At 45.0% G+C, this 27,684-nt stretch overlaps 1 protein-coding gene across 1 annotated transcript; it reads right to left on the reverse strand.

The window, feature by feature from the left end:
* On the reverse strand, positions 1-26,899 carry RDH10 (retinol dehydrogenase 10). The gene is made up of 6 exons (XM_006202412.3): positions 25,841-26,899; positions 23,999-24,234; positions 4,513-4,611; positions 3,233-3,378; positions 1,373-1,504; positions 1-1,268 (listed from the first exon to the last, which is right to left on the reverse strand). Exons 1-6 carry the CDS (start codon positions 26,127-26,129, stop codon positions 1,145-1,147), a joined length of 1,026 nt encoding a protein of 341 aa, XP_006202474.1. The 5' UTR covers positions 26,130-26,899; the 3' UTR covers positions 1-1,144.
* Positions 26,900-27,684: the final 785 nt, after the last annotated feature.

Below are 27,684 nucleotides of genomic sequence, written 5' to 3' on the forward strand. Positions count from 1 at the left end.
AGCAATCACATAATAGTTTATAGTAATTTACAAGTGGATGGTATACATTTAGATACAGAGGTAGAAGTTCACTTTTACAACGTTTCACTAATACACATTTACCAAATTCAAGGCACAAAATAGTTTGCTTTACAAAAAAATACTGTAAAAATGTCATTTGCTGTTCTACAATGTAAATAAAACTTTCAAAAGAATCTTTACACCCTTCCATACGTACTCCATAGTATAAGATTTTCTCCCCCTCGCTAATCATAGTTGGCACAAAAATGGGGACATTTTTAAATGCAGAAGTTCCCATTTTTAGAAACTGTTTCTTTGCAGAGCTGCTATGTATTCCAGATCAAAGTCCATCCAAAGAAATGAAACACAGCAACTTCCTGAGGAAAGGGCACTTTCTGTACTGCAGCACAATTCATAGGTAGAAAACGTACGATCTTTTTTGGATTAAATAGGTCTCCAGAGGAACAGATACTTAAGGAAAGATTTCAGAGATAAATTTTAAAATTTGACCAACTTGAGTCGTTACGACTTTAACAGAGAGACCTGGTCACTTTTACTGTAATAACCAGACATTGTTTACTTCAAACTGATGGAGATTTCAAAATGCCTTTTTAAAAGAGTTGTACATACAAACACCATGAAAGGGCCACACAGGTTTTGCAAAACTGAAACTTAGAAAACATGAGAAAATATAGCACTGTCAGTCCTTGAAGTCACAAGGGTGTCAGCTGGCTAGAGATTAATTACAAGAATTAATAAACTCTATGGGAATTAAGAAAAACCACACACGTGAAACACACTGTGGTTATCGTCTCGAGACTTCCTGCTCATTCAAAAAATAAAAATAATAATAATAACGCTAGCCCGGAGATGTCACACAGCGCTGGTCTAAAAGATTGGACTGGTTTCAGGGTTCTGCCTGAAAAGGACCCTGTTGGCAATTAAGCTCACTTTTGCTGATCACATTTTCCAAATACTCTAGTCAGTTAATTTACACTTTTATTTTTTTTTTAAAAAGTTGATTAAAAAAAAAAGTCAATGCGGATTTAGAATCCAGAGATTATCGGTCATGCTGATGTGGATCGAACCGAGATATCTTGATCACCTTCTGGTAGAAATAATATTCCATATACAAAAAAAATCCTTAGATTCCGTTTTTTGCTTCGTTATTGTTTGTGGCTTGTTTTCTCTGAGCGATAAAGGGGTACATACACTTGTCCGCTCCTAGGAACCGATACATGCACACAACTGCTTCAAAAGGGAGGATGCTGAAAGAGGAAAAGTCACAGTTAGCAAACGGGGGACACTGTGTGGCAGTTATGTTATGGGGCAGGTGTGGGAGGCCCAGCGGAGTGGGGAGCCCCTCAGTTACCTCTTCATGAAAGTCACGATGTACATGAGGCGGGGGGTGCAGATCATGGGCTGGTCGGTGAGGATGGCCTTCATGGCCTGCTTCACGCAGTAATCAGGCTTCAGAGGGGGCAGAAAGGGCTCAATTTCTTTCCTGGGAGTTACACATTCAGAAGATGAAATTAAGAGTGAACACAGAATAGGGAAGACTGGGAAATATGCATCAAAATACGAAGGGTGGGTGACGTTATCTGAGGGACAGGATTTGGGGTCCATTTTACTTCGTTGTGTTATTTCTGTATTTTCTAAACTTTCCTACTATGAACACATTTTATTTGCATAGTCTGGAAAACAAATTAACAAAAGCAGAATTGGTCTGCTTTTCTGTAAAGTGAGAAAGTCGTGTTTTCAAAATGCCTTAAAACGTATTTCAAATTATTATTATTTTTTCCTCTCAGTTGAAAAAGGAGAGGTTGTCTGGCATAACAAACACTACACCCAAACAAGATGCCAAACTTTCAGTGTTAAGCGTAGTTCAAATGGTGGCGTGTAAACACTGACAAAACCTTTCCGAGTGGAATCAAAGTCCTCGGGGTGCTGTCCTAGACGGCGTTTCCTCTGGGGGTCTCTGAAATGAAGGGCACGGAGATAGCCTACCTTCAGGTGAATTCGATCCATTACACACTGAGATAACTTAACATAATTTATTCTTTTCCCTTTTCATTGTCCCCTCACAGCTCTGGACACCTGTCGTGACAATGACTAGGAAACAGAGCGCCGCAGACCCTCAGCACCTGGTTCCTAAGTTCATAAGAGGAAGAAACCAAACCAACACGCACACACACACACACACACATGCGCACATATGGGAAAAGAGGCAGGGGTGAGTCCCCCCGGGTCCAGACTTAGTCAGCCTGAGATCGAAATGACTCAAATCTCCACCTGCTTCGCGGCGTGGTCAGGTTCAGGATGTGTTAGGATTGGCCCTGACCCACAGGGAACTGGTTTGGTTATCTTGCTTGGCCTTTCAAATTCAGCCAAGCAGAGATCTCGAGTTAGTAAGCATGTCCTTACAAGTATCCTCTTAATGAGTCATGGTTTTGTTTATTCTGCTTAGCTCAAGTCAGATGTGACTTGACATTTCTATTCCCACATGCCTCCTTTCAAAGTGTGTGGGCATTTTATTTCATTTTTAGTAAATCTAAACGTTTCTTCTCATTCTGTCAAGAGTGAATCTAGCTATAAACACTTTCTGCCAAAAGGAAGTTCCCAAATCTGTTCCTCTAATTTTTTTTTTTTTTGGTTTGTTTGTTTGCTTTTTTGGAGGAGGAGGTAACTAGGTTTGATTGTTTATTTATTTAATGGAGGTGCTGGGGATTGAACCCAGGACCTCGTGCGTGCTAAGCATGTGCTCGACCACTGAGCTCTACCCTCCCTCCAAGTCCCCAGATCTGGAGTGTCACATTCAAGGGTCTTTTTAGAAGAAAGGCCATCCTCCTCTGTGGCAGTGACATTGGTAACCAAACCAGAGTTGCATTTATGGACCACAACTAATAAAAGAAAGAAAATCTCTCCTGAAGAAGTAGCTTCTCAGGAAAGTCCTGGGTCCTGGTTTTCTCCTGGAAGGTGCAGAGCAGCCACTGCCCACTGAGGCCTCCAGGCCGACTTCTGCAAGCTCACTCCAGCCCCTCGCTCGTCAGTCGTGCACACCCCGATTTTACAAAATTTGACCAATGAAAACTACAGGTTAACTGTCCAATGATGGCTGTTAATGTGCAAGGCTGATTGTGGCTGGAGATCCAATTGATTCCATTGTCTCCTGAGATGGAAAGGTGATTTTTAAAACAGCTTCTCGTCAGTATTAAGGCAGGTACTTACTCACCTAATTCGGCAGCCTCTGAACATGCCAGTGTCTACAAGGTAAGGGCACACCAGCGTTGTTTTAATTCCATCTTTTTCAGCAGCCTTTAACTCGTGGCTCAGAGATTCATGAAAACCCACGACTCCAAATTTACTGGCACAGTAATCCTGAGGTGATGGGGAGAGAGCAGAAATACTCAGTAAGCGCACACATTCCTAACCAAACTGAAGCTTTCCTGGCCCTGTTACTCTGGTTACATGCTTGATACAAAAGGTTACAGGTGACTAAGCAAAGAAAAAAGGAGAGCATTTTAAAAGACACATATCTGATGTGGTTTGGTGCAGAAATAATATTTTCAAGGCAACAGCAGAAACAGATGAACACTTTTTGCCACATCAACGAAGTATCATATTACTCTGGGGAAGTCACCACAAAGGATTCTATGAAAGCTAACAAGCTGGAGTTAAAAATGGAGAGAGGTTCACTTTGAAGTGTCTGGAAAATTTACAAATGGTCTCTTGTTCAGAAAAGGAGACTGAAAAACCAGTTTGTTTAAATTAATGCTAGGAGAACAAAGGCGAGTCTAGCTTGGGTTATAAGCTGTTATGATCCGATTTTCTTTCCAGGGTCAAGTGAAAATGGAAATGGTAAGTACACCCTGTGAACTTAAACTAGAGCTTAACCTAAGGACTCACAGCCTAGAATGAACATTCTTCTCCATTATCCAACTTTCAGTTTCGAGGTGGGAACGGAGAAGGTGGAAGCCGTATCTTCTGCATCCTTTTGCATATTTGCAGGGGGTGGTATTTTCAGTTTTACCCTCCAGGCACCCATGGGACAAACAGCACAAAACAATATACATATACATGCTGTGTCACTTGAATATGGTGAGGAAAAGGGTCTGATTAAGCCCAGTTCCACAAACTTACAATGCAGACACCTCATACCCGCCCCTAGCCATCTCGTCTGATGAGGTGATACAGGATAGCTTGCTTTTTGGCAAGTTGACCAAAACAGAATGTCAACCTTTGGCCTCATTTATCTGGTCCCTGTGGCACAGCCGCTGCCCTCCAGTCTCATCTTGACCCCGTGCCTTCCCACCGCCATCAAGGAAAACTGCTCAGGAAAGCGGGGCGTCAGTGGCGCTTCGGCAGCTGGCCCTGGGGCACCGTCCCTCACAGGCAGTGTGCGTTCACAGGCTCTCACGAACGTGCGGGCAGCGGGTACTCTTCCTAGGACTTTGCTGTATCTGTCACAAGCTAAATCAATTGAATGAAGGAGATGCTTTATATTGGACTGACCTCAACTCCAGCCGTACTGAACAATCCCAGGGAACTTGCAACCGTCACGATGTGACCGTGGTTAATCTCCAGCATGGTAGGGAGGAACGCCTTCGTGGTCTGAAAGGAAAGGACGATTCAAGCTTTAGAACCGACATTATGAGTTTCATCTAAAACCCAATCCCAGGTCACAAAGCAAAGCTTTACCCACGTAACGATGCATTTCCCCATTTGTTTTTAAACATTTTACATTTATCAGGAAGAGAAGATCCTCTGAGCGTCTGGCTAACTTAGCACCGTGTCATTGGCATGGAAGGCCTGTTAGAAGCCGTGACCAACAAGACTGAAACACAAGAGCTTTGGGGGACAATGTCCAGAGATGAAAAGAGAGCCATTAGCAGGAGGCTCTTTATCACCTTTCAAGTGATAGTTATCTGCTAATCTAAACTACTCCCAGGTCAGAGATCTCTTCACGCTCATGACACTTCAGCGCAGCCATCTCCTGTCTGGGAGGGACCTCCCGCCTACCCACCAAGAGGTGCCTCGTATAATGTTTACCTTATGGCTGTCTCTACACAGCACAGACTCATGAATGAAGAGATATTCCAGCAGCATCTTTCAGCATCCAGAGCTTTACTACCAAAGTATACTATGAGGATATAAAGTACTATAGGTGTTAAGAAAAAGAGGGTACAAGTACAGAATCATTTGAATGAAAAATGTGTCGTAAGGCCTACTTTGCCTTGACAACAATTAATAGCCATCCGAATGACCACACTCCACTGTGGGGTCTACTGGGGAGTGACCTCCCCCAGAGGCAGGTGCCTGGCCACTCAAGGGGGCAGAGCACGTGACAGAAGTTCCAGGGCAGTGGACCCAGAGGCTGTATTGATTTCTTACGCACTAAACTTCTCCTTTCCCTCTGGCTGTCTTGCCTTCAAGATGCAAGGCTGTATTTTTTTAAAAAATTACTTCAAATTGCTTAAGGTGATCTATTAACTACTCCACCAGGCTCCCAACAGTTTTATAACCTGCTTCTTAAAAGAAAGCAGCAAAGAGCAATCTGTCTACTGTTGAGTTATACCCCACTACCAACACTGCTTCCCATGATTTATGAAGTTAAAAAGACCCAAACACTACACATTGGCCTTAAAGAAGACTTGCATTCCCTTCTCAGAGGATTTCCTGACCAGGAGATCACTGAATTTTTGCATACATATTTAATTTGTTTTGATAACATTTGCATATACAAGATCATAAACAGCCATTCCCTTAATTCTGAGGTTCTCCCATGTTCCCATCCATGATGCATACAGTTGCCAGATGAGTCTCTGTGAAATTCTCCAAGGTCTTCCCCAGTCTGACTCCTGCTCATCACATAAACCCCCGGGTCCCCACTCACACCTGTTTGCCTGGGCCTCCTCTCTGCTGTTACCCAGTCACTATTGCTCTCACCTGTAAGGTTTTACCTATGAACTCTTCTCTGACAGTCTACCTGCAATGCCCTCCCACATAATCCAAAGCGTAATATTAATCACATATTTACATAGTCTCTCACAGTTTTAAAAGTGCTTTACGTTAATTAGGTCATCAGAGTCTCTCAATAATTCTCTATGGAAGGTAGGTAGGGTGTTAAGCCTTTATCTAATATTATCCCATTCACCTTGACTTTGTCCATATTTCCTTAAGACATATAATCAGTATCATTCACTGTAACATACAGTTATGTTTTGTAGTATTCTGATTTTTGTTTTCAGTCCATAGGACCTGGAAACTTTAGGCTTTATAGCTTATATATGGACATTATATTGCAGAATTACAATAAAGTAACATCACAAAGAAGCTTATCTATTCTAATCTAAACCAGACAACACATCCTTAAGTAATCATACCTGTAAATCTTCTTTTAAGTACCTGATTATAATTATCTGTTCCTAGATTGGCTAAAAAGTACAAAATTTAGTCTTGATGTTATCCAGAGATCTTCTAAGTATTAAAAGTTTGCCGAGTCTTGGAAGAGAGGGATGGATTTAGGATGAAGGTCCTATTTGTAAGTTAAGTAAGTAGAAGGATTCAATATTAAATCCTAAGTACTTACACACACACATATAATGTCAGCAAGGATGTGCCACTGGGTGACCTGACAAACCCGAATCTCTGCCCGTGCTCTTTCAGGGCCAGTGTCCGCTCGAGCACGACCTGGTGGCGAGCACCGACCAGAAACACAGACCCCAAGTCGCTGGCTCTAATCACTTCTCCATATTCACGTTCCACGTTGATGCCTGCAGGTGTTAAACGGCTCATCCAGATCCCCAGCACATATAAAGGTAGGTGATAGAAGGTTAGCAAGTTTCTAAATGTTTTTAAGTTCAATTTGCTGCAAGGTTCTGAAACTGATTAAAGTCCACTTCTGCTCCAGCAGACTTAACTTATTCATTCAACAAGTATTTCTTGAACATCTACTACGTGCAGGCACTGTATTATGATCTGGCCAAACAATGATGGGTAAACTGGGAGCAGGTCCCATTCCTGTCCTTCAGCAGGATTCAGTCTCACTAGCACCTGTGTTAAGTCAGCACCTCGAATATGAAGCTGTTGGAGTTTCTCCCTCTCAAGAGCAGGGTGCTATGGCTGCAGATTCTACACAATGTGACTTAGTGCTGCTTCCTCCCGCAGAGCACCTTGGAAGGACATGGAAGCTACTGGTTTTGCATTTAAAGGAAAAAGGAAAATAGAAAAAGAGAAAAAAAAGAATCCAAATATGGCTATGTGACTAAAGTCTTTTCCAGTGGTAGACTGTAAACATGTTTTCCAGGGAAACATGCTTCACTTTAGGTAGCCAGTAAAGTGTGACACAGGTTTGTTTGTTTTAATATGAAGCTTCTTTTCAGAGGGAGGGAGGGGTTGATTTAAAAAAAAAAAAGGCAGTGGCAGGTCAAAGTTTCTTATAAAATGTGATTTCTCTCTCTAATCAGGGATGAATTTGGCCTTTTGAGTAAATGAAATCCAGCGTGTCTGCATTTTCTACCTTCCAAGAAAAAGGCCTACATTCTTTATTTAGAAAGGCTCGCCACTTACAATACTACAATTACTACAACTACGAACAGTGTCGGGAACAACAAACAAGGTGCTGAGGAAACTGGGAGGGGAGGTAAGCAAGCCATCTCAGGGCCCGGGTAGCCACGCAACTCGGACTGATTGTCTTCCAAAGCTGGTGTCGGCCACACAGCTCCTACTGGGTGCTGGGCGAAGGCAAGCCGGGGGAAGAGCATTCACACCGGGGCGGCTCAGGTTTCTTTTTAAACCCGAGTCTGCAGGGCTCACGCCGGAGCCCGATGCACGTGACCGAGCACTACGGCTGTTAATCATTTCCTTTGCCGCCTGAGTGGAGGCGAGCGATTACCGCTCATGCGTCCTTTCCACAACCAAACTCCTGCCTTGAGTCAGGGGCACGTTACCAAATAAACTTTGATCAACACCAAGTCTATTCCTTACTTTCCGAGAAAAATGCTACAGACGTGTGGCAAGAAGGCATGGCGTTCTCGGGAACGTTCCCAAGTAACCCGACGAGGTTGCTTTTCTAATTCCTCTTGCCCTCTGCAGTCTGGTAGGTGACATCTGAGATAGCACAGCCTATTCCGTCCTTGACACAGTTTGACAGCACAAAGAAACCTGGCACTTTGTGATGAATTATTAATGTGCACAAATATTGCAGCGCGTATGGGACCGGGACCAGCCAAAGGTGAAGTGCCAGTTGCCATGACACCAGTCAGTTCAAGCTCAGGTTCGTGATCTTTAACTCTGTCTCAGAGTCGTTACAAGAACACATAGAGCAGATCTGTGGCGAACCCCCAAACGGCTTAAGTGTAAATGGGCGCAGGTGCTGCCAATGGGGGTTCTGAGAAGGGCAACTCGGAGACCCCGCTGAGCACCAGGGCCGTTACGCTACCTCATCACTGTAAGGACAAAGTATCTAGATCAGGAATTGCCACCCAGTAGAGGGATCTCTAGAGGACGTACGTCTGATAGGTCACTAGACTTAGCTGGTCCCACTGGTGGCTGGCAAGGTTAGCTAGACGCTTAGCCTCCATCAGAGGACTGCACTCCATCACTATGTCCTCACAGTCAAATGTCTAAGAAACAGAGGAGAGCACCTCGTTCATCATTAGGAAAAGTAGGCTGACTTGCTCTGGGGTGGGTCTCAAAGTCAGTAACCAACACACGCCAATTCGTGTGTCCGGTGAGAGAATTTAGAGCGGGAAGGAACCAAGGGATTATTTTATCTGCAGAGGAGAAAACACTTTAAATAATGGACTCTGGCTAAAAAGTGTGATGATGGACCTTTGATTACCTGGGATTAATTCTATCACAAGACTCTAATACCACAATCTGCCACCAGCTGACAGGGTTGCTATGTGGCTAAAAAGAAGGAAGAAAAAAAAAAAAGACACTCAAATGGACACTGACATTCCTATGAAACATGCTTTGTGAGTTTAATATCTCCATAGCTCCTCAGGGTTCCTCTTCAAAGCACTGGGCACTTTGAAAGATAACTGTAAAGGTCATATTTATAATATAAACAAGAACTTCTTAAACAGAAGTGTGACTGGACAGAGACATGACATGTCATATCTTGAGAAATCTTTGAATGTTAGGTTTACGCCAAATTAACTCCCAACAGTTCCAACCCTCCAGATCATTCTTGCTGCTCTTAATGACAGACTGCAATGCGGAGCCTGCAGCTGCACTGTCAGGACAAATTAACCTAAAGTTAAACAAAGGAGCATGTGAAGAAATGTGGGATCCGGCAAAGTCTGACTTTTGAAATTTCGAGACGGATGACATTTTAAAGGTGTAGGTAAGACACTCAGAATACATTTTCCGTATTTGCAAGCAATTCAAGGTTAACGGAGACCAAGGGAAAACCAAAGTTAATTCCTCACCATAGGAAAAGGCCTCATACTCAATTTTTGTGCATTTGCATGACTGTGGTCAATTCAAGGAAAGGCATCTTTCTAAAACAGTCATTTTGAAGTGTTTCTCTCTCATTTGAATGTCCCAGAAAACTTTCATTTCTAAAGAGGACCAAAAATCACGTTACAGTGTGAAAAGGGTTAACATCACCGGCACATATATAGTGCAGTTTTCTGATGTAAGCCTGAGGGTTTTCAGAATCTACAAATAACAGCAATATATACAATTTGGAAAAAGTACGGTCAAGACTCCGCTGAACAGAGTACATTTACCTGGACATCCTCACGGTACCCCTCCAAATGCTTCAACAACTCTCCTTGGTGTTTGCTGCTTCCGCCTGGGTTGCTACTAGAGTAATTTATCTTTATCAAATCACAAAGGGAACAGGCTGCTTATTTACAAGGCTAAAATGACATCTGGTGGCACTCTTCTCTGAAGATTCAGTCACTGTGCCTGGAAAACTAAGATTCAACGGTACAAACTATTGAAACTATGGTAAACTGGGTTTAAAAGGCTATTTAATAGGATAAATCACTGGTGTGTTCAAAGATTAAAAAGTGGTGACCTACCCCCAAACTAAACTGGGAAAGGGACACATGGCTAAATCAATATTCTTGATCCAGCAGATTTACAGGTATCTGCTTAAGCCACGTACTGACCACGAAACTTTAGATAATTCACTTTGACCGTAGAGGGTGTAACTTGAAATTTTTCATTACAAAATTATCTTCAGTTAGGAAGTAAAACCAAAATCTGTATTTGCTAGCAATAGACCGACTTTCAATACTTTAGTTTTAGTTGACAGCACAAATTCTGAGATTCGTGCAATTCAATGCACCTTTTTTTTTTTTTTCCTATTTGAGTGTGTTTGTAGAGACAGAAAGGTCTCTTGACGAATTGTGCAACAGAGCCCCAAGATACTGATGCCTGGAATGACTCTCAGACTTAAAGTGTTCATCGAAATCTCCATCAGCTTGACACAAAATGTCCTCTTTAGCTATAGCAGAAAGACTAAAGAATATGTCATAATCACCCAATTCATACCAATGTTCCATTTCCTGTCCTTTCTGTTATTTTGAGGCCACAGGCTTTAGTTCAACATTTAGAGGCATCAGCAGTTAATACTTAATACACATGCACAAGAACACTCCTACAGTTGCCCTGCAACCAAGAAGCTAATAAAAGAGCTAGGCTTTTCAAATGAACACCTAGATGATGACACCATTAGTTATTCAGCAAAAATAAATGCTTCATTAACTTGCCTTCCCACTGTTAAAACATGGGATGAATCTACCCCGAGGCAGCGACTCAGATATCAACACTTCCTTACACTTTAGAGTTTGCTGTGCAGAAATACCAGAAAGGAGGAGACTTAAAACTCCATCTGTCTGGAAAGTACACTAGCCTTTAGAGTCCAGGAACCCACCTGGTACTGACTGTCAATCACCTAACCTTCCTTGTTACTTGACTTCTCTTGACGTAACTCATTTGTGGGACAGAAAGGAGGTCTCCAAGGTTTCTTAGCTCAAAAATGTTATGACGACTCACATCCAATTATTCTTTCTTTGATTCCTACCACGCATTCAATATACAAGCCGTAACACTGAGGTATTACTTGCCTAAGACTCTCATAAATGACTCAGTGAGGTATCAACTCCATTAGCGCGGCTGCCGGCATCTGGTGAGCAGCAAAAATATCCATTCATTAAACATTTATATGTTGTCATGGCTGTGCCTTTTAAAATAATGTAACTTGAAGCCATGCCTCCTACACATCAAAAAAATTACAAATTATCTGCGAAGCAATCATCGCTTTTCTGTGTTTTACTTGAGTTCACAGGAGATCTGTGTGTTCAGAGAAACAATGAGTTGCTGAACACTGGTTCTCAAATGCTGGTTTCCTTGCCCCTCCCCCTGGCTGAGTCCTCAGTGATCAAAGGAGCATTCCCTGAGAGCTCTCTAGCTTGGGCCCCTTCTCCTATCTAATAACTCTTCACAGAATATTGAAATAACCCACAAAATTGCAGCCAAATAGTCTGTTAAGCAACAGGTTGTCATTCATCCCTTTGCTTTGCCCCAAACTCAAGTCACATCCCCGAAACTGTGATAAAGACAGATCTTACGAAGGGCAGAGGCTTCGGTTCTGCTCCAGTGACTGGTAACCACTTCCACAAGGCATGACCACGTGCACGGGGGCTCAGCCACGGCTGAGGGCATCTGAAGTGGCAGGACCAACCCCCTGCCCCCAACTCCAACACCGCAGCCCAGCAATGTCACCACGATCACCTCCCGTCATCTCCTGTACTTCATACATGCAAAGAGTTCAAATTCTTCTCTGCTTTCTAGTTTGCTCACTGCGGAGTCTTTATAGAAAACGAAATCTTTACCTAAATGAAAGATAAATGCAATCAAGAGGTTACTCCTGAAAACGTATTTTATTCTTAGGCGTGTGCTGTAACAACTCAGAACTGATGCACTGTTTGTGAGGGTCTTCGAGGTATCTGTATTGTTAGGCAGTAGTAAAAGAAAAAAAAAATCTTTGCGAACCTCTTCAAGAAATTTTAAGGACTGTAAAAGCCGCCTTATCTAGCAATGAGTTCTCAAACTGTGCTACACACTGGACTCATCGGGGGAGGTTCTAGTTTTAATGCCCAGGCACAACCCAGGCCACTTATATTTGGGAGGGGATCGAGCACTGGGGGACAACACTCCCCAGGTGACTCCAATGTGCAGCCACGTATGAGAGCTGGTGTTCTAGAACAGAGTGTCTGCCCCCAGCGCCACTGCCATTTTGTGCTGGGTCACTTTATGCTGCGGGAGGGCTGTGCTGGGCATTGCAGGACGTTTAGCAATACCACGGCTTTGATCCACTGGATGCCAGGAACAGCCCCACTGGTTTTGACAAGGGAAAAATGTCTTCCGATGTGGCCAAATGTCCCTGAGCAGGAAACAGCCCCTAAGAGAACCACTCTTTAGAAGGAACATGCACATTGCAAATCAAGTTCCATATAGTCCAGTGATGACTTCTCCAAGCTTTAATTCTCATATTATAATGACATTTTCTAGCTTTGGAAGACATTCTAGGCTTAAAAAAAAAATCACAAATATGGGCTCAGCAGTCCATCACTTTTAGTTTACATGTTAATACCTACACACCACCACTCTGCTACTAAGTTAACATTAACATCATTGAAAGGAAATAATGCCAGTAACGGTGGGGGCCAGGAGCAGAGGAGGGGCTGCACACAGGCAAGGTCTCTGCTCTCCTGCAACTCATTTCCAGACAGCCAGTTTGGTCCTGGCCAGAAAGAACAAAGCTCTCCAATGCGTGGCCTGGACTTTGAGCCATGATACTCATGGCTTTGGAAACGCCATCCTGGGCACAGCATCCAAGGGGAACAGGGGGCGGGGGGGGGGGGGGGCACCTGGACTCTTCTTTGTAAATAATGGCCTGGAACCCAAGTCAAAAAAATAAACCTAGACAAAGGTGGACCCCAGAGGGCATGGTCTGGCATTGCTAGCCAACAACTTCCTAAAGGGCTGATTAGTTCAAGGGAAAAAAGAAAGACAGAGAGAGAATATTGAGAAAGTGGGAAGGAAAGTTAAATACTCAAGGGCAGTTCCTCCTCACTTCGATGTGCATGATCACCTGGGATCTGAATCAAATGCAGACTCTGACCCAGTAGGTTGGGGGGGGGCCTAAGAGTTTGTTTTTCTCATGTGCAGCCTTGGGCGGGGGTGGGGGTGGGTGATGCTAGTGCTGCTGCTCTGGACTGAATGCAGGCTGAGGTTCTAGCATGAGCCAGAACTGCCTACTCCAAACCTTGAGTGGCTTCAGATCAATTTCTCTAGAAATTCAGCAGAACAGGCAGGCGAATTTCTCGACCTTCTGTGCCACCTGTGTGCTTTGAACCAGAGTTTCAGGGGTCGAGAGGCCCCATTCTCCATCCCCCACATCCTTCCCCCAACAATGTTCATCAGATAAAGGCCAGTTCAAATTGATGTCAGGAGCCCTGGGAGCTTAGTAAGGACAACTATGGGAGTTTACGGCCATATGTACAGTTGCCTGGGACCCATTTTTAGCACTGGCAGGCTCCTCTGCTGTGGTCTGGGGCTTTGCGTTCCTCTACACTTCCTGTTGAAACCTAACACCCGACATGATGTTGCTAGGAAGGCCTTTGGGAGGTGATTAGGTCATGAGGGTGGAGCCCTCATGAATGGGATTAGTGCCCTCATAAAAGAGACCCCAGAGAGCTCCCTCACCCCTCCCACCATGTGAGGTCACAGCAAAGACAGCTGTCTATGAACCAGGAAGCGGGTTGTCACCAGATACCGCGTCTCCTGGAGCCTTGATCATGGACTTCCAGCCTCCGAATTGTGAGAAATAAATTCCTGTTGTTTACAATTCACCCCATCCGTTCCTGGTATTCTGTGACAGCCGCCCAGATGGACTAAGACAGCCCCATCCCCATTAGGACAAGCTCTCAAAAACAAGAGACCCAGATGACTTTAAAATCCTCTCCCCTTATCCACAGAGGCTTTGAAGGCTCAGCTTTCAAGACAAGGAATTCAGACCCTTTCAGCCTAAGCATTCACCTTTTTCATTTTCCACATTTACCTTTCTGAAGCTTTCATGCTTTGGTAAGCCACGTAGGAAACCCCACATAGGAAAATAGGAGCCCTTTAAAAGTCAGATGCTCGGCCCAAACCACACAGGCAGTTTTTAAGAATCCGTGATTAGCATTTCCAAAGCAAAGCTCAACATGTGGAGCTATCCGGACTCCTGATCCCATAAGATGATTACGTAACAGAATAGAGAATAAAGGTTTTACATCTTCCAGGAGATAAGCTTTAAACAAACAAAAACCTAAACTAAGACCACCTTGTTATTGACATTTTGGTATCAAGTATTTGTAGAACTGTGTTCAGCCAGTCCTTGTGCAAGAGCCTCTGTGATTCACTGCTGTTTATGTCCAGTCTGTCAGTGTTGACATGCAAACCAGGAAGAGAAGGAAGCTCACTGACCAAGGATATACTACATTCTTCTCAATGAAGTAACCACCTCAGCTACACACCATGGAAATTTACAGAAAAGGCACAGAAAAAAAACACATGAATCCGGTTTTGGTAATAAAACTCAAGCATGATATTGGTTCTTCAGAATTTCACATGCTTGTGTAATTCATGGAGCAAATTTTCTGGGGATATTAAGCTACGGTTAGTCAGTCATTGCTAAACTAACCATGCTAATAAAAAAAAAAATCAACATTTGAAGGTGGATTCTTACATTATACTGCAGGGCAAAAGCATATGTGACTCAGGAAAACCTTCCAGGAGCTTTGGACAAGGAGCCCAGGTAAGTGTTTGCAGAGCTTCCAAACTAAGGCCCTAGGTGGAGGGTCAGCTCCTAGCTTCTTCCTTCCCTAGTGGTGACCTTAGGCAAGTCCCACAACCTCTCTGGGTTTGTCTCCTCATCCATAAAAATGGGCATAATGGCTCTACTTAATCCACAGTCACTATGAGGAGCATATGAAGGGACTTTGTAAAATTTAAGTGCTATATAAAAGTACAGTAAATGCAACCAAGGCTAATTAAGCATGTATTTATAGGCTGTTTTGGTTATAAGTGCTATCTATTTTTGGTTGTGTGTTTCTTCAAGTTCCTGCAATTCCTTGTTCTTACTATGTACGGCTCCCAGGCCTCCCTGCCCTCCACGCAGCCCCAGCCCACACTTCCGGCAAAAGCAGTCTTACAAACACAGAGCTAAGCTTCTGCTTCAGCTGCCTGCCCCCACCTCCAGAATCCTGGATGATGCTGGGAAACCAGACACTTTCCAGTAACACCTCTTCTCTAATCCTTGTCTTTAGTCCTGTTCTACTGGGAGCAGAAAACCATTTAAAAATATAAATTACAGGGGGGAGGGCATAGCTTAGTGGTAGAGTGAGTGCTTAGCATGCATGAGGTCCTGGGTTCAATCCCCAGTACCTCCGTTGAAAGACAAATAAATAAACCTAACTACTCCCCCCCAAAAATAATTTTTAAAAATATATAAATTACAGTGCTTGTCAGAGAAGAGTCCAGCAAATGTAAAAATACAAAAAGTTAGCAGAGAACTACTTAAAAATCATTTATTATACCCGATGTTTCCCTTTCCCAAGAGATTGTAGAACTGGCCCCATTTTTTAAAAAATACTTGAGAAATCAGTAGGGGGCAGTATGTTAATTACAGTTTGCAGGTGGGAAAATTCAGGCTTTGAATTTTAAGTTTCACTTGTCCTCAAAATACCCATGTGCTTACGTAAGTTACACCACAAATATTTCCCCAGTTACCCTGATTTGGGAAGTGTTATTTTGAGCCCCATTGTTTAGAATCACACTAAGAAGCTGAACCGTGTTAATATTCAGAAATCCAGTACTAAGCCATTTGAAGGAAAGGCAAGAAATTCACATTTTATGCAAGCAGCAAATGACAGAGAAACACTGTTGTTTCCCCAAACCAAAAAACGTCAATGTTCACAATGTCAACACCGTTGCCACCTTCCACACGCCTTTGTGTGATCTCTGAAAGTTTCACAGACCAAGTCATGTTTTGTTTCCAAATGTAGATTCATTGTAAGTGGCTTGTCAGTTGGGTTCACTTGACAGCACTCAAGGTTGCGGCAGTAATTGCCCTTCCTTGTTAAATATTCTAGCAGCATTTGCTGCAGTGTTGAAAGTTTTATGATCATTATGAGAGGATATTCAATTTTTTCCCCTGTGGTTCACTTAATTTTAGTTTCAGAGCATTTAGGAAAATGGCCCCTGACAGGTGTGAACTTAGAGTTTTGAGGGAATTGACAAATAAAGTGAAAAAGAAGAAGAAACTCAAGAACGGGCCATGCTGGGTAAGCTCAAGTATTCCTTCTGCTGAAAGGCGTCCCCAGCAGTGCTGAGATGGCGTAAGCCTGCGTGAACCCAGAGGCCCAGGTGACTGGAACTGGCTGGCCAAGTGTGTCAGGGTAAACGAGATTAGATCCTAAAGCCACGCTCTGACAACCTTTTTCTGAACAATGGTGTCTTAAGAGGGTTAGGTCACAACACAGGGAGCTTCTCAAAGGCAGCCCTATTGCAGGGACCAGATGTGTGCTTTACCTGCCTACCGTTCATTTTCAAAGAAAGAAGACGACTCCATCTTCCTCAAAGTTATTTTCTGGTTGTGCTTACAAGGGGTCTCTGCCTACAAGGGGTTTTTAGGTCTGTTAAAAGAACTATAAGAAGGGGTTAGTTCTTTAAACAGCTAACCACCATAGTAACTTCTGAGATAAGAAATCTCTGTTTAAAACAAAAGAGATGAACACGTTTTAATCGGATCCGTGGAGTTACAGGCTCAAAACATTGGATTTAACCCATTCAACCGAGGCAGGGAATAACAGTTTCCTATCTCTTAAGGACTATCAGAGTTTGCCATACTCCAAAGATTAGCTACAAAAGGCCCTTTATCTTGGGTAAATTACCGATTGTATGTGTAGAGGGAAGTAAGATACAAATCTACCCTGCTAGCACACCCCCTAGTGGAATTTCAGCATAGTACAATCTGGGGGGCCAAAAACATCCCAGGTATTTAGGACCTAACCAAGGCTGGAATGGACTTTCCCAAGTCCAGTAGCTGTAACTACACCACAGCCAGAAACCTTCTTATTCGCTGAGCACTCCAAAACAGGCCAGCAAACAAGACCTGTCGCCCTATCCACACAGGCACATAGCTGGACCGGACAGAGGCAACCTGCCCACTCAGAACAACTGGAACAGGCTTTTAGTTTCTGAAAGAACGAGAACAGAACTTTGAGATAAATCTGCTACTAATATTCCTTCAGTTTAAAAAAAGGGGGGGGGTGGTTCCTACTTAAAGAAAGTTATTCTACCTCCCAAGTGAGGTCATTAAACTGCTTGAAAGTTTTCCGATTGCCACGTCTTAGATACGTTCAAGTCACTAAAGTCAATTTACTAGAATTTGCCAAAGATCTTGAAAGTCTGAAAAATGGTTAGGGCAAAAACAAATGTCAAGGGAGAGAGCAAGTGGAGATGGTGAGCAGTTACGCACTTAACCGTGGGGTCCGTGGCTCCTTGGGGCCGCAGGGACCCAGGCCTGCAGCAAACGGCCGAGGACACCCCTGCGCGCCCTCTCTTTGCTAATTCTGAAAAACCTCTTCCAGCAGTGTTAGCATTAGCGCGGGTTAACAAATGCTTCCACTCCGACAGGCCCTACAGATTAATTTCTACTAGGGCTGATAACGGATACAGCCCTAGAAGTAGAAATAACCAGGGAGAGAAGAACAAATACTAACTTTGCCTCCAGGCCTCAAGAGAAACACTCTCAGTCAAACAAGAGAGGCCATTCCCTGAAGCAGGAATTCGAGACTATTCTACAAGGACTGTTCCCTTAATGTAGAAAGATACTATTTAGTCAATGTGGAAAGATTTTGAACGTGTTCATTTTTCTTCCTCGGGAGCAGCGATAACTTCGTCTGAACTATTCAACTTTTGTCTCCTGGCAAGACGGGACCAAAACGGCAGAACAGCCGGGAGTGCAGGGCCCCTTCAGGGGACAGTGAGGTGCCCGGCCCGGCTGGAGTTTAGGGTTCACCGGGGATATAATGGGTGATTAGCTTAGAAGGCAGGTGGCAATCAGCTTTGGAAGGCCTCAGCTGCCATGCCAGTGAGCCTGGACTTTGTGCTGTGAACAGTACGGTCATGCAAGGGCTGCGGGTAGGTTCTGGCGAGCATAGTCTTTAAACAGGCATATCGCAAACTCCAGTTTGCTTAGACAACACTAGGTTGGAGAGCAAAGGCTGGAAATGGGGAAAGAAGTTGGGCGATCCTTTGCAGAGTCCAGGCAAGAGGTGATGGAAGCACACAGGAGGAAGCAGGAAGGAGGGGTCAAAGCACATGGCACCAACACAACAGTCAGGATTTGAAGACCCATGAATGTGCAGGATGGAGAATTAAAGATACTGCTGAGGTTTCCAAGCCTGGTACTGGCCATACCAGGAAACTCAAAAGAGGCAAAGAAGAGTTAGTCCCGTTTTGAGACTTGCTGACTTTAGGGACTGCTTGGAATAGCCAAGACAGCTGTGTGAATTTGGGAACTGTCTTAGAAATCACAGTTAAAGCCACTGAAATAAACATATTACCCAGCTAGAAGAGCACAGTGAGAAGAGGTTTGAGCACGCTGTACTAAAGAAACCATCACCTTTCAGAGGTAGGGAGGCTAAGAGGAATGGGAAGACACGAATAGAAGCAACAGAAAGTGGGCCTATAGCAGGAGCTGGAGCGCTAGCGTTTCAGAAAGATGGTCAACAGGCTTACGTTCTGCAAAAACATCAAGCCGCACGTTGGATTTGGCCATTAGCGGAGCCCGGCTATTTTTTCATGTGACATTGGTTACTTGGCAATGTTTTCTAAACAATTGAGATAACCAGACCCAGATGAGAACATACAGCAAAGGTGTTGGGAAGACTTACAGAATGGTTCCCCACTCACACCAGTTATGTAAAGTGACAGTTTATCATGCCATAGATGCTGACTTCTAATAGCACTAGATTTGGGTCCAGCATGTAATGTATCAAATATACAAACTCAAAGCTCAATGAGCATGTGATCTTATTTTGCGTTAGGAACAAAAGGCTATGAAATGACCCTGTTAGGTGTGTACTGAGTTCCAGGTATCCATGCAAGAGATGTTTTAACTCAGTTTTTAACTGTGACCATGAGAATTAATAAGATAAAGTATGCTTATCTTAGGTCAATTTACAGGTCAGTTCAAGACATAAAAAGTTTGTTTCTAAAGCTCAACATTTGATTTGTATGCCTATGAATTTATTTAATAACAAAAGCCAGCTCTAGTACAGACTTAAAAATATGCCAAGAATTCCAAGTTTTTAGTAGCTAATCCTAAGACAGGAAAATAATACTCTATAAAATATTTAGTCTAAGAATTCTTAATACTACAGTTTAGAGGCAGTATCAGCCAAAAAGTTTTATAAGAATATGTTAGAAATTTTTTTTTAATTCTAAATCTAAGAAGCCTTGAACAAAAGTAGATTTCTCTAACCAGAGAACAGAGGAATACAGTATTTGAGATTAAAAACAAGTAAATCACATAAGAACTTAAAATATTAATGATTAGGGACCATTCATGCGCTATTAGGTACAGCCGCAGCACTAATGTCTTTAAGTGCCACATTACTCAGATCTAGCTGGTGGGCTTTTACTTTTCCTGGATGGATTTTAACTAAATAGACTTTAGACATTTGGATATAGATAAATGCCTAATTCAGTAATTAGTATTTTAAAACTGTGAAACCTTTTAAGTTAAGTGGTCTATTAATTAACTACCAATTATCTTGTCTGACTATCATATCAATAGAAGTAAATTACCGACTAGCTATTTGACAGATTTAGTCCTTTACCACACAAAATTTCTTCAGAACACAAAAGGCTTGGAGTTAAATGCTTTTGCTTCCCCCTTTTGGCTAATCAGGGATCAATGTGCGGCTCACGCATAAAGGCCAAATGCAGCTTTGGTCAAAAAGGATCTATAGATAAACTTTGTCTTTTAGGAATGGCAAGCTAAGATTTTTTAAGATTCCTCTAAAAAAATAACAAGTGAAGCAACAGCAATGTTTTGGGGGAAACATGGGTTGGCAGTCCCTATATGAAGACCAACTTTCCATATTTCAAAGGCTATCAGAGGGCTAGTTTCAAGCTTTTGCATCTCACCCAGATACTGAGAGAGCCTAAGTGGATGGATTTTCTTTTTTTTTTTTTTTTCCTGATTTAGGCCAAAGTTCAAGTGCACGGACGGTATTGCATACATTCTCATGTTCTTGATTATGCTGATTAGAACCTGCCCCACATCTATCACTTCTTGACTGGTGACCAAGAGAAGGTGCCCAGGAGAGCTGCTGGTGATAACACTGGCAGATGACGTATCACAGCAGACTGGAGGGCTGTGCAGAATAACACCAAGGATGGCAAAGACTTCTAACGCGTTTAGGAATAGGTCCGAGGTTAAGAAGCAGCAAGGAAGGAACTGCAGCAGGAATCCTCTTCTAGAGGCTCAGCCACTGGGAGACACACGTGGTCACCACATATTCACACTGAGCTGATTCAAACTGGTCTGTCAACAGCCTTCGCACAGTCGCTAGCCTCACACCAACGAGCGGGGTTAAAACACTGAGGATGAGCACAGAGGTGGGGCAGGGAGGACGGACAAGCCGTGAAGGAAAACAAAAGGACATGTACACAATAACGAGTGTGAGCCCGTCTCACTGAGATCCTGTCAATCATACGCAGCTTGAATTAGTCCAACATAATGCTTACCTCTTGAAACTTCAGCAGCCAGACCCACGTGCGCAGTCTCTGAATAGGCTGTCTTCTAAATATTTAAGCAGAAGCCTCGCCTCTATTATCAAACATTTCTTGAGGGACAAGGAGTGAGTTCTGGTCCTGGCCGCGGAAAACAAATAGATGTCCATAACAAACTGCCTGCAGACCGCTTGCCATCTACTTGGGCGTTTCAGGGCACAATGTGGCAGAAGTCACACCAAAGAGCACACACTGTGCACAAAAGATGGGGATGATAGGAAACGCTGTGAGAGATCAATAGGAAGAAGAGACGAGTCATCTAACTGCATCTTCTCCAGCAAACAAGGGGTCAGAAGAGATGACCTCTAAGGACCCTTGCAGCGACAGGCTAGATGCCAGAAAGGGGCTGGAGTGGGGATGGAAGCTTGGATTAACAACTCGAGGTAGGCCTCACAAGGTCTACAGCCCGGAGAAGAGGGCCTTCCAGGCAGGGAGAGTGTGACCAATGGTTTGAAGCAGGAGCGCCCATAGCTCTTCAGTGAAGTCCATGTGGTTTCTAGTTTCCTGCCTATGACTTTAACTCTGGGTGAGGATCAACATATGGTTTATTATGTTATGAAAACAGACATCGACTGCTCCTTGAAAGTCTGGCTCGAGATGATCTGTTCAAATGACTGAACAAGTCTTTGCTCAGCTGATCCACTCTTTAAAATGCATGGGGCAACTTCTTTTCCCCTCCCAGATACAGTAAAAAGACACGCTGGTTATTTTTTCTGGAAGGAAAACAGTACAGGCCAATATATCTTTGGACAGTTACCTTGAACATTTTCACCTAAAAGGACTACTGGAAGGGAAGCCGAACTCAGTGGTTCTTATACTTAAACCCCCCCCATCCCCCCCCCCAAAAATCACTGTAAAAATTATAGTAAGTCTTTTTTTAAATTTTGGTTGCTAGATCTCTTCTTAAAAGGTTTATAGGTCTTGGCAGGAAGTCAGAAATTCCAACTCTAAAATGAATTTTCTGACTCAATTTTGTAATTCTTAAGTTCAGATGCTTAGGGGAAAAACAGCTGGAGAATTCAGGAGCCTCCCATATTTTAATATGAAGTGACGTCATTACTGTCAAGGCTTCCAAGAACTCCCTAAATTGTGTAGTTAAGCAACATCTGAAAGCAAAGTAAGGACTCTGGGAAGGTGGCCTGCTCCTCCTTTATATATAGATTCAGTTCCACAATAATTTTTCTATTGAAAGTTTGATTCAATTTTCTCCTTAGGTTAGAAAGTGTATCACCTGTCTATCAACTAATGTGCATTTTCCAAGCTGAGGTGATGGATTTTGTGTACTTAACATTAACACACTCTAAACTAGCTCTTTTTATAGGATGTCTAGCATAGAGAAGCTGTTTTCTTCTTACTAGTATTTAATTGCAAAATGTATGAGGTTTCTTTAAAAATCTGGTTACTTTTGAAACTGTGCAACTCAGAGAAATAATCATGCAGAGAAAGTGGGCAGGATGGTTAAACTTCAGAGTATTTTGCGTAGGTGAAAGTTCATAGTCTGGACACCGTGCACCATCTCAAAGATTATTGGGGGGAAAAAACCAGCCCTGGTGTTTACGGCTCATACCTAGCTGGAGTTTCTATGGCAGCCTCATCCTCACTTGTCTTTAAATATGAAAACTACAGTCCACCTGCAATTTACACATGCCTTTTATTTCCAATAGCGGCTGCTTGTTTTACTCAGAAGTATTAACACAAGATTCTTGATAAACTGTACTGCCAAGTTTATTCAGTTGTGCTGGCCTTTACTCACCCGATCCACCCCCTTGTCACTTGCTGCAGGTTCCTGTGGCCCCCACAGCAGCAAGGACTATATTCTTCCCCACCCCCACTGCACACAACACATACACACACCTACGCAAGCGTAAGCACACACAAGCACACTCAAAGTCCTCCGAACTGCATTGAGTAACCTCCTTCCTCATTTAAAGCATAGATATGAGTTTAGCTCATGTCATTTATACGTTCATTTGTAGAGCTTTGGAAATGAATAAAGCTCGTGTTTGAAAATAAAACATTAAAAATAAGCTTCTTCCAGGATCAGAGAAATGGTTTGCTGTTCAAGGAGCAACATTTGAATAAGTACTTCTAAAGCCAGATTAAGTTTTTAAGCAATTGCTAAAAAATTAATGAGGTTTAATGTGACCTATTTAGGAGAAACAGTTCTTTGTTGTGCTCTGTTAGAAGGCTAACCCGCCTATAGGGAAACAACAACAGAAAAGTTATCTCCTTACCCTTTCTTTCCTGGATCCCACCTGCCTACAAAAGTAACGGGGAACTACTACAGGGGGAAGAAAAGCATAAAGTGGGTCAAGAGTGTACAGTTATAGGGGAAAATAGTTGCACCTACCATTCCTGAAGATCAGTTCTGCTGGAAAACGGGGGTCAGTTCTGCCCACAGAGCAGAGGGCCCTCCCCTCTCATCTACTTAAATGATGTAATAACTCTGATGGTGAGACGCTGATATGGTGCAAGTCCCTGGTTCCCCAGGTCTTACAATCCCCCTGCTCCCTATACAGGGACTCTGTGGTCCTATCAGGGTGACTTCTGTTCTCGGAAGAGACGGCATCTTCTAAGCTGAGAAAGTTCTGAGATTCACTCCAACAAGATAATGCCACAGACCCTAGGGATGATCAATGGATGTTAAGTGACTGCCAGGGTGGCCTGACCACTCCCACTGGACCACAAATGCTGATCTCAGAATCTTTGGCACTTTCTGAAATGTGGCTGAGCAGTAATTTGGAAGCCTAAACTCTGACTATAGGAATTCATAAGAACAACCAATGTTTTACAAACTCAACAGAAAGTAAAATAAACAAACCCGGAGTTTTATGCTCCCTCTTGTTATTTTTATGGCAATCTTTCAAACTAGTTCAAAATGTTCAGTGCTCTACCTTCTCCAGAAATACTGAATGGCTGGGGCGGGGGTGGGGGGTTGGTGGCAGAAAACAACAATTTAATAGTAACTGGCATATGTTGCAACTCATGGGGGGGGGGAAGGGAATTGGAAGGAAGCTTTGTGGTGAAAGAGTGCAGGTGGCTTTCAGGCTGGTACTGAAGTCTCACTCCTTCCCAGCCTTTTTGCTGAGGAGGGCCCAGTAATAAAAACAAGGATGTTTATATTTACCCAGAAGTGTGCGTGGCAATTGACCATCATGGTTCTCTCAATGAGCTCATCAGGACATTCCAGAAGGTGATGCCCAGACACCACGCCGGCATTATTGACCAGAACCGAGACCTCGCCAACCTCCTTGCGGACTCTTTCTGCTGTCAGGTAGACATTCTCCCTCTTCCCCACATCACAGGTGTAGGTAAAAACCTGCAAGTTACAGTGGGGCAGAATTTCTTCCTCACCATTCCCAGCTGTCCTCAGAAGTCCAGATGAAGGAGAAAAAAAAAATGGAACAGAGAAGAGGAGGGAGTGCAAAATGTGAATCACGTGGTTGTCAAGAGGACAAAGATCACACAAAACAAAAATACTACAGTGAGCTTCAAATTTCTAACACAGTTAAGGCTTGCCAATGACTGAACTTACAGCTGCCTTCCTCCCCCAAAAGTCTTTGGGAATTACAGTAATTTACTGAATAACTTTGCTTAGGGGAAAATCATGTAATTGTGACAAGCCCAATACAAGTCAGACCTCATGGGATTGGCTTCCTGGAGCTAAAGACACCTGGAATGAACTGATCTCAGCCCAGAGAGTAACACCCCCTCCTCCCAAACACACACACCACACACTTCTTTTTGGGTGGGAACAGTGGCCAGAAGCTGGCTCTTTACTCTTTAGTATAGGCACTCTGAAAATGGAAACTCACCTCTAGGCTCACAAATCAAAATTGTAATTAATAACCTGAACTCATCCAAAGCCAAGAAATGAACCTCAAGTTTCTCATGAAAAAGTGGGGGTCACAGTGGTTTATTCCAACTGGAGTAGCTAAACTCCCCTAAGAAGCACCCTCACATAAATCAAGTTTACAGGTAAATATGCAGTTTTACCACATAAGAACTCAATTAAAAAATCCAAATCTCTTCCCTGGAATACAGTTCTTTCTTGTCAGGGAGCACAAAAATCTGTATTTGCTACCGTTTTTGACCTTTGATTTTCTGACTTAAAAGGCAGGTGCCAAACATTTTGGTGACAAACGATCAATATGAGGGTGGAGTGGTACCCAAGCTAATCTTCCTGGTAGAGTTCAATGTTTTCCCTGGAAATGAAAAATTGTCAAAAATCAAGAGCCACTATCAAATCTCCCGGACCAATACTTATGGTTACTTACGGTCTCCACTATGGCCTTTTCTTTAAAAAGTGTCAGATTTAGGTTAGTTAATAAATATACAAAAATGCAGATTTCCTAAGGTTACCCCACGCATGGAATAAATTTTACAATAAGGCTTAAATCCTTCGACCGTTTTCCCTTAAGAGACAGGGTATTTTTCAATCAGTCCGAGTATGTAACTAAAGTACTGACTTATCTCTGGTGAAACAATGTAATTATTTCCTCCTGACTAAAGTTATAGTGAAATCATCAATGCTGCCCTCATCTCGGAGGTTGAGACCGCAGTGACATACACACATGCATCAGTCGAGTCTGAGAACAACTTCCCAAAGACTCTAGTTTTCCATCGCAAACCAGACTGAGGCATTTCTTTAGGATTCAGATCTGTAGTAACAAGTTCCCTGGACTTGCTTAGCCTCAGAGGGCTTAGAAAACCTCACAGTCGTCCCCAAAGGGACAGGAGCTCCGCTAAGACAAGGCTTTGGCATACTTTCTCCCTTCTAATACAGAGGTGATCATGTTCCTTTATCAGGGGGCAAATTCCACTCGCAGAAGACCGCCCTGGGGGTGGGGGGATGCTCTTCTTCGAGAGCAGGTCTGCCTATGACAGTGGGGTTTCGAGGCCCTCTTGGGTAGGGCGCGGGGGTGGGAAGAGGCTTGACCCAACAATGCTCGAGCGCAGGTCCGGTTACCTTGCAGCGCCGCGGCGTCCGCTGCCTCCAGGTCGCGGTAGATGTGGCGCACCATGCCCGCCGTCTCCTCGTTGCTCTGAGTGTTGATGTCCCAGAGCACCAGCAGCGCCCGGCGCCGGGCGAACTCGAGCGCGAAGAGGCGGCCCAGGCCGCTGCCGGCGCCCGTAATGAGGCACACCTGGCCCGCCACGCTCTTCTCTTTGGGCCGCACCAGCCAGCGCGCCGCGGCCAGGACGAACGCCCAGAGCACTTTGAAAGTGACCACGAAGAACTCCACCACGATGTTCATCGCGACGGCCGGGGCCCCGCACGAGCCCAGCGCCCGCGTCCGCGCCCACCCCGCGCCGCGCAGCCGGGCTCCCGGCCCCGGGGCGCTTGTCAGAGCGGCCGGGATGAGCAGGCTGCGCCCCGCGCCCGCCCCCGAGGTGCCCGCCGGGCTGGAGTGCGCGCCGCCGCTCTCTGCTTGCGCGGGGCCACTCCCGCCCGGGCTCGGCGCGGTGGCCCCGGGCTGTGCCCTCCGCGAAGCCGCCCGGCTCGGCGCCTCCTGCCGGCGGCCGCCCGCCCGTCCGGGAGCGCCCGCCCGTCCGGCTGGTCCCAATGCAGCGGCGGTGACAGCCGCGACTTAGGAGGCGTGCGCGGCTCTCATGGCCAAGCCGCTGCCGCCCGAGCGTCCCCGGAGCCGGCGCGGCGGCTCCCTTTCACCCCGGGGGAGGGGCGCGCAGCGGAGACGGCACGGGCCCGCCGGCCGCCGCGGGAGTTGTCAACTTGACCCAAGTTGCGAAAGGGTGGGAGAGTGGGGTGCGGGGCAGCGGGAACGCCAGGAAGGGGCGACTCGCTCGGTGCAGGCGAGCGCTCCCCAACGGCTTGCAGCTGCCTCCCGGGTCTCGTGTCCCCGTGCCCTGCACTCCCCGAGGCTGTCACTCAGGCACCGGGCTCCGCAGCGATGCTTGCAAGTCGGAGCGCTCCCGGCCGCCTCTGAGCGGGCTCCACACTCCGCGCTATATAACCCGCGACCGGGAAGAGCCGGCGGCGGCATCGGCCCTCCCTCCGCTCGGCCCTCCCCGCCCCCGGGCGCACCCCGCCCCCGGCCCAGCCCCCCGCCCGCCCGCCGTCCGCCGAACCGCGGCGGGGCAGCCCCTCTCACATGGCCGTGGCCGCAGCCTCCAGCCTTCTCGCACCTCCCTTCGCGGTTCACGCCCCCCGCCGTGGGGTGTCCCGGCCGCCGCCTGCCGGGCCGGACGGCCAGCATTGCCCCGGCCATCCTTGTCCGGCCGTCCGGTCCTCGCTTGTCCCTGTCTCGTCGCTTTCGTTAAGCAGGGATCTCTGGGTGGCCCCGCATGCGATCAGGCGCTGCGGAAGACAGCCCTGCAGGCTGGAGAAACGAAGAGAAGGACCTCGGCAGCGCGGCAACGGGCGTGCCGGTCTACGTCCAGGGTTGGCAGAGAGCCGAGAAGGCGGTCAAAATCCGGGAGCGACTTAGAACCGTAGGGACGTGGCCCAAAAGGCTCTCAATTTCCCCGGCTGGAATTACCACCTCTGTGGTCCTCTACAGCCCCGGTCAAGAATTGCGCTCCCGCCAGGCGGGCAAGGAAAGTGATGCATGCCGGGATTTGTAGTTCGCGCCCCAGCGGCGTGTTACTTGCCTATATCACTGGGTAGAATTCGAGCCCTACGCTGTCAACGCAGCCAAGGGATTAGGACCCCGAATAGTCAAGGCGTCAGCACTCTTTGCTTTCATCATATTGATTAAAGAGTCTAACCAATGTACTCATTTTTGTGATACAAATTTTACCCGAAACTTGATCGTAAGAGGCTGAATCAGGCAGTTCTTAACTCTGCATCTG

The sequence above is a fragment of the Vicugna pacos genome, chromosome 29, assembly GCF_048564905.1.
Source record: "Vicugna pacos chromosome 29, VicPac4, whole genome shotgun sequence".
In the NCBI taxonomy this organism is placed as follows: Eukaryota; Metazoa; Chordata; class Mammalia; order Artiodactyla; family Camelidae; genus Vicugna; species Vicugna pacos.

Excerpts from the sequence above, each read along its gene's own strand:
- RDH10 (XM_006202412.3), bottom strand. The coding sequence starts at position 26,129 with ATGAACATCGTGGTGGAGTTCTTCGTGGTCACTTTCAAAGTGCTCTGG. Across the intron at positions 24,235-25,840 it reads GGACGCCGCGGCGCTGCAAG|CTGGGAATGGTGAGGAAGAA; the intron begins GTAACCGGACCT and ends TTCTGAGGACAG. Across the intron at positions 3,379-4,512 it reads TCAGTACGGCTGGAGTTGAG|GATTACTGTGCCAGTAAATT; the intron begins GTCAGTCCAATA and ends CCATCACCTCAG.